A 13,357-nucleotide genomic window follows, 5' to 3' on the forward strand; every position below is an offset into this window, starting at 1 on the left:
AAGGTAGAGATAGTACGTCTTTGTGGTGCCAATGAAAGAGGCTTGTTTTCTTCTTTTTTTTTCACAAATGAAGCGTACCATAAAATGGCAGAGGGCAGAGTAAGGAAGTGTGGGAAGGTTGTGGGCAGGATGGATGGATAGATAGATAGGGCCACTCCTTACATGCATATTTCATTAGCAACCTGTCTGCTGGTCTGGAGCCTTCATTTAAAGCCCCCCTTTGAGGTCTTATTTTTTGCTCCATCTGGACCTGTTAGCTTTCAGAAACCCAACAAGCACTTCTGGCAATGCCACTGAGGAGTCTTATCAGAACCCAAGATGTTTTATTTTAGTTTCGCCTTTTGTCTGATAATAAACAGGTATCATGGAAAGATCGTTGTGTTCCATTAAATCAGCCTTAAATAAAAGTAACCAAAAGACTGGAATCCAAGTTGGAAGCTGTTTCAGACAGCTCAATAGGACTTATATTGATGGCCTGTGGGGAGATCAAGTCATGTTTACAACATAAATGTGTGCTTTAAAGTGATGGTTCACTCAAAAATAACAATTCTGTCATTATGTATGCTCACATATTTCTTTGTGGAACATAAAATAATATATTGTGAGATGTTTTTTCTATATAATGGCAATCAGTGGTTCCCAATATTCTTCAAAATATATTATTTTGTGTTCCACAGAAGAAAGTCACACAAGTTTGGAACAGTGTGAGGGTGAGTAAATGATGAGATAATTTAGCATTTTTGTGTGATCTGTCACTTTAAATAATAAAAAACAAGTATGGTAAATGTTGGTTGAGTGCTTTGCATTCTTAGTAAAGAAACAGAATGAATTTTACCTCTCTAAAAAGGACAAAAACATTGCTTATGTAACCAAAAAAACCGTGTAAGGTGTCTCATTGTTTTTTTCTGTGAGTTTGAACCTGGTGTTGTTTTGCTCGTGAAACTGTTTGAACAGCTAGTGACCGACGGGCCAATTGCATGCTGAGAGCCACTGAGCATCTGCCGAGAGATTTGCATATTAATTGACCCATATTAACTTCCAAAAAAATTTATAGACTCCGAACTCAGCCAACAAATTCATCTGCCCATGCTTCTAAGCCCTCACCTGCCGATTTTATGGTAGAGTTTGATGATACAAAGACGTCGTGCTCAAAGTAAAGAAAACCTAAAATTGCAGGTTTTGTTAGTGTGTGTAATTTGCTTCATCTCTTTTCAGCTCTCTCGCCCCAAGGCGGTTTGGGCTTTTTGTGGTTGTTCTTTCCTCCCAGAGTGCAACCTGACTGATAGTTTGCCTGAGATAGAGGTTGACTTCTTTATCTTCCTCTGCACAGCATATTGTGTTCTCCTCTCCTCCTGTCTTTTCTCCTCCTCAGGGTAGCCCAGTGAGCTATTGTGTGTCTCCAGCTTTACGAACTCACACACACACACACACACACACACACACACACACACACACACACACACACACACACACACACACACACACACACACACAGAGACAGAGACAGAGACAGAGACACACACACAGAGACACACAGAGACACACAGGCACTCTGAGGCTGGTAGAGGCCCAGAACAGTTGTCAAGAGAGAGAGGGGTAACATGTGCATGGGGTGGGCACAGATGGTGGGTCTGCGTGGGGGAGGAAGGGGGAAAGGTGGGCCGTCTGGCGGCATGAGCAAGCCTCAGAGAGCTCTCTCTCTCTTTTTCTCTTGCTTCCTTTCCTCCCATTCTCTCCTTCTTGCCTGTTGCATTGGGTCCTATAGTAGACAAATGGGAGTTTAATTCAATTAGGGCCAGGCTACTGTTGCCGCTTCACGGCAGGGTCTGTGGAGCACCGCCACCCATTTACAGATGGGTGCATGCTAGATAAGTGCACACACACACACACACCATCTCTCTCACTCTGCCTTTTCACACTCACAAATATTGGCAAGTACTGAAATACTTAAATACAAGGAAAACAAACTACAGTACACACACAGACACACACACCCTCTCCAGGTTTGCAGTAATGGTTCACGCATTGCTGAGTTTTCACTGAGGATCACAGCGGCACAAAAGCGGCCCCTCTCTTCCTGGGCCATTTGTTCCCCCAGCACCAGTGTGACCTCTCCGGCTGCCTTGCCTTAAAACAAACACAGAGAGCCTCCTCTCACATCACACACACTGTAAACAAGAGAAATTTCACCGGCCGTTATCTACATTGTAACCCCACAAGAAAAAAATAGACCCAATCCAGACACTTTCTGTCAGGTTCAAGGCCTTCGCTGACATAAACAGCCTTGTGTGGGAGTCACAGATTCATTGTTGAAAAGTGTGTGGTTATGTACAGAACTTATTTTAAAGACCCTATCGTCATCAGAATAACCTTTTATTTTATATGCTGGCATATGCTGTTTGATAAGTTATATTTATAGCAGATTATAGCTGAAATGATCTTTTTTTTTTTCCTTCTTAGAAAACTGACCAAAAATACTGATGACCCATCCTGCACATTTTGTGTTATTTTATTTTATTTTATTTTGAATGTGCTTGTCCTGCCAAAACTTACTTTTTTCAAAAATATTGTTCTAATATTTTACTTTATTATTATTATTATTCATTTTATTTTATTTATTTTTTACATAAAGATTGTCCTGCCCAATCTTCTTCCTTCCTTCTTTCATTCCTTCCTTCCTTCAGGCAATAGGACACAAGACAGAATACAGAACTTGTCATATTAATTCTGTTCTTCATAGACTGCTATTTTATTCTTTATACCTAAAATGATATACATTATATGTTATATTATGATGTCCAACAGGTGAGAATCATATACTTTCCTATCAGATTCCTTTGCGTTAAAAATAAAATAAAATAAAATAAAAATGTCTCTCATAATACAGTTATTACCCATTTATGGTACATCAGACAGTTGGTTCAGCATATACATTACCTCTGTGCACTTTTCTGAGGCATGAAACGAGTAAAAGTTTGCCCTCCCTATTGCATTTTTCACCTGAATGGAAGATGACTGACTTGATTTACATGGATCATTTCCAGGCTATAGCCACTAGGCAGCGACCTCCTTTCAACTGTTTAGAGCCTTACCTAGTGCCCCCCCCCACCCCCCACACACACACTGCTCGCTCAGGTGATGCACACCGCACAGGAGAGAGAGAGAGAGAGAATAGAGCAGTTATTTTCCACCGTCTGTTCTGCCGGGTTTCATTACCGTGGCAGAGAGGCACCTGGGAAAGACCTGCAGCAGACTGTCTGATTCTCGATATGGATGTTAAATATGCGCTTACCGTTCTGTTTCGGCCACTAGGAATAAACGGAAAGGAGATGAAAAGAAAGGGAAAAGATGGATAGCAAGCGGATTACTTGTGGTCAGGGAATGTTGAAAAGGTGTGTGAGCCAGCGGAGGTGTCGTTCAGTCCAGATGGATGTGATTGTTGTGCGTTTGGCACAACAGAAACCTTTTCTGTCTGAAATTATCAAAAGCTTGAATCATCTTTCACCACATACCAGTGAAATGGCTCCAGTGGACAGTTTGGCTTTGGGTTTGCAGGTGTGTCTGCAGTTTTTCCCCGAGTGCTGGGAACACACTCCGCAGATGAGATGAGAGGATTATAAGAGCTTGTGACAGAGCACACAAATACCTGTCCAAACAGCTAAACTGCTGTATGTGTACATGTGTATGTGTGTGTGCGAGCACAACTTCAGGCTATGGAATGTGTGAACCTCACCCAGTTAGCGGAGACAGGTTTAGTTTGTCCAAACTGGACTGACACAAGGTATCATTTCTGTAATTATGCTAAATTTTTGCTTGCTAATGTATTCTGCATTTCAATTATTCTACCTATCTAGATTGTTGCTCAGTTCTTGGTAATGATGACTTCTGGTACCATGTTGAAATGCATTATGCCCTATTCTCAAAGGACAGCTACCAGAATGATAGGTGGGGTTGGTGGAGAATACGAAACAGCGCAGAGAGAGAGAGGGAGGGAGGGGAGAAAGGAGAAGTCAGTGCAAGAGAGAGAAGAGAGGTGGCTTCTTTGTCTCTAGGGCGAGCACAATGGACCGTTGACTGCAGGAATTATATAGCAGACCAGCTGCCGGAATGACACACTAAAATGGCAGCCAATAGAGTTGCAATGGGGGCAGATCTACATGGGGGAAGCACATTTGATTGGCAGATGTAAAATAAAGTTACGCGTATATATAGAAAAGTATCTGTATGTTTTAATCTTACTTTGTAGTTTTACTGTAAAAACCTTCAAAATTGAAAATGTAAAAGTTTCAACCAGCAGGAGTTCATTCCACTTTTTAATCAATCTGAATTTAATTACTGATGAAGATTGAATTGTATGATTTGAAAATGCAAAAAATGTGACAAGTTAGATGGAGGAAAACAAAGATCTTATAATCATAAAATCTCATTAGTTAATTAGTTAATCAATTATTATTATATATTCTTTTTACTACCACGTAAAAAAAAAAAGTGCACAAATGCATAGAATATCTTGGTCACATCTGTCAGCCCATGTGACCTTAGAGGCAGATTGCTTGATGGATTGCTTTAAGTGCCCGTCACTTTCTTTTCTATCACTTACACACACACCCACACACAAAGGCAAAGTATCTGCTTGACGGAATTCAAAACATGCCTGTTCCTTTTTCCAAAATGGTTTTCAAACCTCAGTGTTTTCTATTTCTATTAGTGTTGTGAGAGCATCTCTGCAATTACAGTAAAATTTCAGTAAATTAAATATAACATTTATATATTTAATATAAAAACTTTCAGAACAAACCATACTGACTTTTTGTAAAAAAAAAAAAAAAAAAAAAATCCTCTACTCAGGTATTCAATCTATGCCATTCGGAGTGTGGATTGCTAGCATATGCTATCGAAAAGCACAAAACACAAAAACTGGAAAATGTCATGTAAATAGTTTAGTGTTTTGTGTGGGCTTAAAGTCTAACCACTCAGCAGTTCACTATTATTAATATTCAGCCCTGACCTACGTATTCATCCTCATGATTCTTTTCCTAGTCCTCCCACTTCTTTCTGTTTCTTCAGAAAACTCCCACCATTCAAACTCTGAATGACTGGCCGCAGCTTTTTAGCTCCAGTACCAAAATTCAGGGCTGCCTTATGTACCTGCGCAAGGCATAGTGAAGTGCACTTATTACTGGCGTTAAGATGGAATAAATGGCTGTTGTTGGAGAGCGAAAAAGAAGAGTTGTGGGAGGAGGAGGGAACAGAGGAGAGAATAAGGCAAGATAAAGTTGCTTTACGTCCAAGGTATACTCGGACCACACAAAAAGCCTCTCATGTCTTACTTACAACCACTTCCCTTTATGTCTCTCTTTTGCTTTCTCTCGCTCGCCTTCTCCTTTTCATTCAAGGAGGGGAGGGGGTCTTCACCCTCGGCCTGAAGCCGCTCCTAAATAATCCCGCTGGTCACACCTCTTAGTTAGAAAGCTTTTTGTCCCACGCCCTTCACCCCTGCCATACCACCTCACCCTGCTCTTTGGTATTCAGCCCGGGTCAGTGCATTTCGACCATCCCTTGTACCCGAGATGGTTCCCCTTTTAATTTGCACCTGTTGCGCAGTTGTCCGGGGGAGCAAATGCAGCCCCATGGATCAGACAAAGATCATATTATGATCAGATACGTGCGGCTAATCTTCACGTCCTCTGGCAAGAGCCGCCAAGAAAAAGCAGCCTTTCTGGCATGGGAACCTGTGAAAAAAGACGTCATTGGTATTTGTTTTATTATTTTTATTTTTTATTTTTTAAGTGAATGGGCTCCTAGGGAGAGATTAGGGGTAGTTAAGGTACGGAGTGGGAATCGAGTGTTCCACAGCCCAGTCGAGTCCATTTGACGCCAACGAACTGGGAAATAGAGCACAGATGGAAGGGAAAGTTTGTTGTTTTTCAAAACTCTGCGCTCAGGAGAGGGAGAAAATTGTCCCGAAATCAGCAATTAGGTTTTTAATCTTACCATTAGAGAAACTTCCCACTAGTTCTCACTGCTTTGGCAGCTTGCCTCTGAGATAAGGTGCTCGGAGAGCCTGGGGAGATGTGTGCTGTATTAGGCGAGGAAAGAACTTCAAATGAACCTGAACGTTAAACTGCTGTTCCCATGATGTAAGCTTCATAGTTTATTAGACCCTCAGCACCTCTCAATAACAGAGTTTTGTGGGTTTTTGGTTTGCTTTATCATACTATCTGTTGTTGTATATCGAGCAACAATCTTGTCTAGGGAGATTTCCATTATTTTGACATCTAGAGATTGTTATTTGCTCCTGTTTATATGTATGTTTATATATATATATATATATATATATATATATATATATATATATATAAATGTGTGTGTGTGTGTGTGTGTGTGTGTGTGTTATTTACAGTATATTATCACTGCTTCAGAAAAGGTTAACAACACCTGTTTTTCATAGGCTGCACGCAATTTACACAAATTCTTCAATCTGCTTGATTTTTATTTTTTATTTTTATTTTTTTCACTGGCCTGCCCTGACATTATTACCCTGTGTTTACTGCATTTGTAAAGAAGTAGGGTAGCAAGTTGTAGCTATATAGCCTGAGATGAGCTTAAATTCAAATAATAACACCCGGACTCTGTTCTATCCTCAGTGTTGAGTTATGAAAATGTGGTGGATGCCGGTTCAGGGTCCGATGAGGAGGACAGACTCCTGGGTTCTGAGGGTGAAGGCAGTCCAGCAGGTGTACCGAGTCTGGAGGCCTCACCCCGGGTAGCCCATGCCCTGTTCTCCTGCCGCGGGGATGAAGAAAATGAAAGCCAGGATGGGGCAGGAGTACATGTCTGGCACCATGGAGACCTGAATGGTTCAGGTAAGAGTGAGCGCTGAGAATATCAGGCCAAAATGAGGTATTAACATATGAAACATAGCCGAGGTTCTTTTTTTTTTTTTTTTTAAATCAACCTTGCCATTTTTATATTACCAGGACAGAGCAGCTTTATTTCTTAGGCCAACACCTTGCAGCTGTTTGGCACTTTTGATGTAATGGCAACTTTTACACTATTAGCTCACATTTCTACTTTGATTTCTTACTTTTGTCACAAAGTAGGCTACACCTAATCTTCAGTGCCTCATCATTGTCTCCACACCCCTTTCTTCTGGCTTCATTTTGACTCAACCACCCAAAACCAAAAGCGATCAAGATCACAGAAAAGACCCAAGCTAGTGAGGCTTTAAAGACAAATTCTCTTAATTAGGGTTGCATAGCTATCATTTAGCATGAGCGTGCCCTGCTGAAGACTCATTAAAGGCCTTAAATGAAATTTTTAGCATTATGATGGCCATTTACATACATAATAGGCCCACAATTCCCTGGGCCTGGCTGACAGTTACAGAGTGAAGGGAGAACTCATGCGAGTCGCCCGGTTTAAAAAAAAAAAAAAAGAGAGAGAGAGAGAGAGAAAAAGAAAAACCTGACCCTCAGCAATCAGTCTCGGCTAATGACTAAGCCATATGCATCACTTAACTTCAGAGAGTGTCACAGTCAGAGAACTAAACAGGGTCTTCAGGGATGTGTCATTCGCTTGAACAGTGTTTTGTTTAGTTGATGTTCACACCATGATATGCTAGCTTAATGAACTTTAGTTTTTGTTAATGCCATGCCTCTGGCAGCATAGCATTATTTTATTTTTGTGACTAAATATGAAGGTATGAGTCTGCTTACTGGAGAAAAAAAAATTGTGTTATATGTTGATAAAAGAGGCTGCATGAATCATCTTCTGTGGTTCTTCCTCTTTTTATCAGTGAGCTGTGGTTGCTACAAAAGATGCACCTCAAGTCCCCTGTATATGTTTTGCTAAGACAGTGGGGTCTAATTTGCATTTTTCTGATATATATATATTATATAATTTCTGTTACAAATTCTAAGAATTGCAATTTGAGTGAAAATCATTTATTTGATCAAAATGCAGTAAAACAATAATATTATGATATATTTTTACAATTTAAAATAACCATTTTATATTTTATTATATTTTAACATGTAATTTATTCATGTGAGGACAAAGCTGAATTTTCATCAGCCATTACTCCAGTCTTCAGTGTCACATGATCCTTTAGAAATCCTTCTAATATGCTGTTTGATGCTCAGGAAACATTTCTTCTTATTATCAAGAGCTTAATAATTTGCTGGAAATTGTGAAACATTTTGTTTTTATTTCTCAGGATTCTTTAATTAGTAGAACAGTCAAAAGAAAAGCATTTATTTAAAATATACATATTTCATAACATTGTAGATGTCTATACTGGCACTTTTAAGTCAATTTTATGTCTTTTCTGAATAAATGTTTCTTTCACACACACACGCACAACCTACTCACCCTATATTTTCAGTAGTACTGTATATATCAATGTATTAAATATATCTTACATAAAGTGTAATTTTACATCTTAACTTTTCTTTAAGTTTAAATCATCTGAGTCTTCTGGATAACACTGTTTTTATTACCAGATACAAAAGAACATGTTGAAAATAAATGTTGCTATTCTTAGACTACTTTTCCCATTTGTTTATATGCTCCAAACTATTTTCTGGGTCTCAAAAGGATGTTAAAGTACTTGTTTTTTGTTTAGTTTTTTTTTTTTTTTCGACACTGTATAGCAGCATCAGCACTTGTACTGTAGCTCCAGTATTTGCAAGCATATTTACAAGCTCCTTTGAAATAAGTCCAAGTCAAATGGACTACTAAAAAAACAAACTAGTTTAATTGTTCACCTAAAAAGATATGGAACTTCTGTGTTGCAGTGGTTAAAATCACAATGTTACCTCATGGGGCCTGCAGCTACCACAAGCAGAACTGAGACTCTAATGTAGTTGCCATTTTGCCATTCGAGGAAACTATATTTCTGTCATTCATACACAGTACATTGATTTACTCTAAATTAATCTCTAATACCATTTTGGCTTCCCTTCAACAAGGTTTTTGGCACACCACACATGACGTTAGGTCCTTCGTATGACATTAAAATATCCCCATGCTAATACAACTAATCGCTAAACCACCCAACCAAGTTTTAAGCCAATGTACCTCGAAGAAAAGCACAATGCAGAGAATTCAGGAGGGTATTTTCACTGGCCCCAGGCCTCGCACTATTATCTACACAGTGCAGAAGGAGACAATTTCATCAGGAAGGAGTTTTGCGAAGGCAAGCCCCCTTGTTTCATTAAAACTTTGTTCATTGAAACACGTCCAAGACTAGTAAAGCTTTTGATGCTCAAAACATCCCTTCAAGAAGCATTGCTCTCACAATGATTTCAAACTCGGCTTTGAAAGACATCTCTTAAATGTGGTGAAAAGTGAGAGAATTCGTCAACTTTCAGAAGCTCTCTCAGTTGTCATACTTAGATAATGAGGAAGGAAGTGGAAGGCAGTTTTGAAATGAAACAGTACTAATGCAGTGGAAGCATGTGTCAGGAGGTTTGAGTACCCTTGTTTTCCCCCTGCTTTTCTGGTGTAAATGGTGCTGTATATCCTCCTTTTGTGAGGGAAGCTTATGATACTTGTGACTGCTGATAGGAGGTCACATGAGAGGGAGGAGGAGGAACAAACAATAGCTGCAGTATATGAGCAAACTCCTCTCAGACCACCCTCCTCTCCTTCAAAAATACCTTGACATGATTTCTTAAGAGAAGCGGATCATTCTCTGAGCTGCTGTCAACATGTTTAAGTTATAACTCTTCCTGATATGTAGGAAGATCTCTATCGTTGTGCTTTTTCATTTGAATGTGCTATCACATTTATCTCTTTTAATTACACTTTAACGTACATTAAACATGTTAACTAAAAGTGGCATGATAATGACAGACCATTTGCAGGTGAATTGTTTTTGTTCGAGTTATGATGATCATGAAACAGGGTGTTTTCTCTTATTACAGAGGAGCGAAAAGCTGAATACAACCCCATGAGCCCTGACATCTCTCTACATGGAATTGGAAATGGTACAGGTGAGATAACTTCACAATATATTGAAATATTTGTGCATAGATACACAATAAATAACTCAATTTAAAGAGTTGGGTCAACGATTTCAAGGGCTAATCAAGACACCAAATCTTGAACATATTCATTATGAAATGTTTAGGAGTTTAACATCTCTTAAAACTAGAAGTAAATGCTTGGCACACATGTGAGCATGTTAAATAATGCTTCCTCATGTGAGTCTATGGGAGATGGAAAGTAAACATTTTTAAGTTGAGCACAAATGCATGGCAAATCACATTTTGCAGCTAAATTGAGTTTAAGCACAAAATCAAATTTGTTCAGTCCATGTTCTTTCAAACTGATTACAAGGAAACAATAACATTTTCATTTGCTTACCCAATTTCCAGTCATTTAAAGAAAAAGTATGATTTCAAATAACTTTTGTCATCCTATTAGTTATCTATCCACATTACCTCATTTTATTATTATTATTTTTTTACATATATAAATATATACTTTTTGTAAGGCGCAGTTGTCTATTTATCCTGTCAGTATCATTAAGTATTTCATCCAAAAACCCATTGTTTAAGAAAATAATGTTTAAAATCTTGTTCTGTGCAATTACACATAACACATGATCTATAATTAGATTACTGGGTCCAATTTTATGTATACAATGAGCAATACAAAGTGAGATCAGTTACCCTGACACGCCTAATTGCCATATAACCCAATTACCCATAATGCTGGAAATGTTTAAAGCATTTTCAAACATGCAAGAGGATGCTTAAAGAGTTCTTGATGATCAAGCTGGCTCCTATTAGTCTTTGAAGTGGCCATTATGTTGTAACTTAAATAAATACTTCCACCTTGAAAGGCCTTCTAATGGTTTAGTCTCCACTACATCACACTAGAGTGGCCAGTGTCCTAATGTTCAGCTTGGTCCTTTCCAGTGACACTGAGCATCAACCACTGGATTCATTTGTGCTTTTTCTCCCCACTTCCTCTGTGCAGTTAAGGGTATTGATGCCTCTTCAGAGCTGGAAAGCTTCTTTGCCAAGAGGAAACTGGATAACAGCGAGGGACATGCAGCGAGCATTGCGGAATACCTGCAGGATACTGTTATTATTTACCCAGAAGACCCAGAGGAGGGTACGCGACTGGGCACGCCAGAGGCCAATGGACAAGATGAAAATGAAAATGGTAGGCATTGAACTACACATACAAATAGGGTCTAACATTAAGACTCACCAAATACAATTAGAAATTCCATTATTTTTATTTTTTCAAATAATATACATTTAATTAAACTTATTTTATTTCATTTATTAACTTTTGGACAAAATGCATATATTTAATTTATAAAATATTTTTGTTAATGTTATTTGAATATAAATGAGTAGCATATTTTGCTGTTTCACATAACTAAATGTTGCGCTTTACCTATCGTTATCCCATAGCCTCATATGGCAAGGTTTTTGTTTTTTTCAATCCCCCCTCCTTCACTCTGTTCACTCCTTTCAATTTTGCCCAGATCTGGCACTGAGGACGCCAGATGCCTTTGCCCAACTGTTGACCTGCCCCTACTGTGACCGGGGCTACAAGCGGCTGACCTCCCTAAAGGAACACATCAAGTACCGACATGAGAAAAACGATGAGAGCTTCCCCTGTCCTCTATGCAGTGACACCTTCGCCTACCGCACACAGCTAGAGCGCCATATGGCCACACATAAGCCTGCCAGAGATCAGGTGAGACAAGGCCCACCTCAATTACATACAGTACCCACACTCATTACTTCCACATGCTTTTAGTGTATCTGTCACAAGGTGACGATCTTTAGGGGCGGAACCAAAATTCGGGAAGTTTGGTTCCGCCCGGAAGTGTTTCCGCCCGGACCGGAAAAACAGAACACCGGAACTTCCGGTAGCGCCGTAAGAAGGAAAATCAGGGAATTCGATGCACCTGTGCCTAGTTAGGGACAGCGGTTGGCGATTGGAGGATACGCTGGACAAGGCAGTACTTAAGGCCAAGTTATTTCACAGTCTGGGGAGCTCTCTTTGGTGTGTGTGAAGCACTGGGTTGTGCCCGTCTTGGTACGCTGCTGGTAGCTGTCTAACTCTCTCTCTCCCTCAGGCTGGAATTGTATGATTGTGAAGACATCGCGAACCTTAAAGGTTGAGAAGTGAACAGATTATACGGCGAACTGAGACGACGTGAAAAAGGGGATTGGAAGTGGCATTGATGTGAGTACTAAGAGCCAGTCGAAAGTGCCCTGTATATTGACCTGGCGTTGTGTAGATCTCTCCAGGAGGAGGAGGGTGGCCCTACCCCTAATATAGTGTGGTGGGAGAGCCGAAGGAATACTTATTGAAGTAGTCGCAACGACGACATCACTAGCTAGGCCGCATATTCCATCGCCAGATCCGAACCAAGCGAAGTGAAGGAAGACGGGTGTCCTTTCCGTACACTGAGTGTGGTGGGTGAGTCTTCGTGCTGTGAAAACCTATAATTTTGACGTGGTGTTGTATATTGCTGTGGGCTGCTGTGTATTGCCGTGTGTCCTGTCAGATAAACCCCCGCCTTCACGCACTTCGGCGTGGGAGGACAAGGAGATTGCTGGCCCTAGCCTAGTTCAGTACAGTGTATGTTGTGAGCGTGCTTCAGATCTCCGGAGATAGCACGGTACGCTGTGTCCAGCCCAGAGGTGAAAGCCATCCAAAGCAGAGTAACTGTGTTTTGTGTCCAAGTTGATACCTGTGGAGAGGAAAGGAAAGAGAGTGAGTAACACAAGGAGAAACAGAGGAAACCTGTACTTACTGTACGCTGTGTTCAGCCCAGAGGTGAGAGCCATTCAAAGCAAACTAACGGTGCTATTGTGCCCAAGTTGATATCTGTGGAGAGAAAAGGAGAGAGAGGTGAATAACACGAGGAGGAATAGAGCGAACCCTGTACTTACAGTACGCTGTGTCCAGCCCAGAGGTGAGAGCCATTCAAAGCAAACTAACTGTGCTATTGTGCCCAAGTTGATACCTGTGGAGAGAAGAGGAGAGAGAGAGTGAATAACACGAGGAGGAATAGAGCGAACCCTGTACTCACAGTACGCTGTGTCCAGCCCAGAGGTGAGAGCCATTCAAAGCAAACTAACTGTGCTATTGTGCCCAAGTTGATACCTGTGGAGAGAAAAGGAGAGAGAGAGTGAATAACACGAGGAGGAATAGAGCGAACCCTGTACTTACAGTACGCTGTGTCCAGCCCAGAGGTGAGAGCCATTCAAAGCAAACTAACTGTGCTATTGTGCCCAAGTTGATACCTGTGGAGAGAAAAGGAGAGAGAGAGTGAATAACACGAGGAGGAATAGAGCGAACCCTGTACTTACAGTAC

At 40.3% G+C, this 13,357-nt stretch overlaps 1 protein-coding gene across 5 annotated transcripts in view; it reads left to right on the forward strand.

Moving 5' to 3' along the window:
* The window catches only part of LOC132152941 (zinc finger E-box-binding homeobox 2-like), a 64,158-nt gene that overhangs the window by 34,356 nt on the left and 16,445 nt on the right, over nucleotides 1-13,357 (forward strand). For 3 of the 5 annotated variants that reach the window (XM_059561957.1, XM_059561959.1, XM_059561956.1), the window contains 5 exons: nucleotides 678-710; nucleotides 6,648-6,866; nucleotides 9,930-9,998; nucleotides 10,990-11,178; nucleotides 11,510-11,724. In XM_059561957.1, the coding sequence (XP_059417940.1) occupies nucleotides 678-710; nucleotides 6,648-6,866; nucleotides 9,930-9,998; nucleotides 10,990-11,178; nucleotides 11,510-11,724 (725 nt within the window). The remainder of the gene's footprint in view (nucleotides 1-677; nucleotides 711-6,647; nucleotides 6,867-9,929; nucleotides 9,999-10,989; nucleotides 11,179-11,509; nucleotides 11,725-13,357) is intronic. The other 2 variants (XM_059561958.1, XM_059561960.1) reach the window with 1 other exon arrangement.

This window comes from Carassius carassius, chromosome 11, assembly GCF_963082965.1.
Source record: "Carassius carassius chromosome 11, fCarCar2.1, whole genome shotgun sequence".
NCBI classification, from domain to species: domain Eukaryota; kingdom Metazoa; phylum Chordata; class Actinopteri; order Cypriniformes; family Cyprinidae; genus Carassius; species Carassius carassius.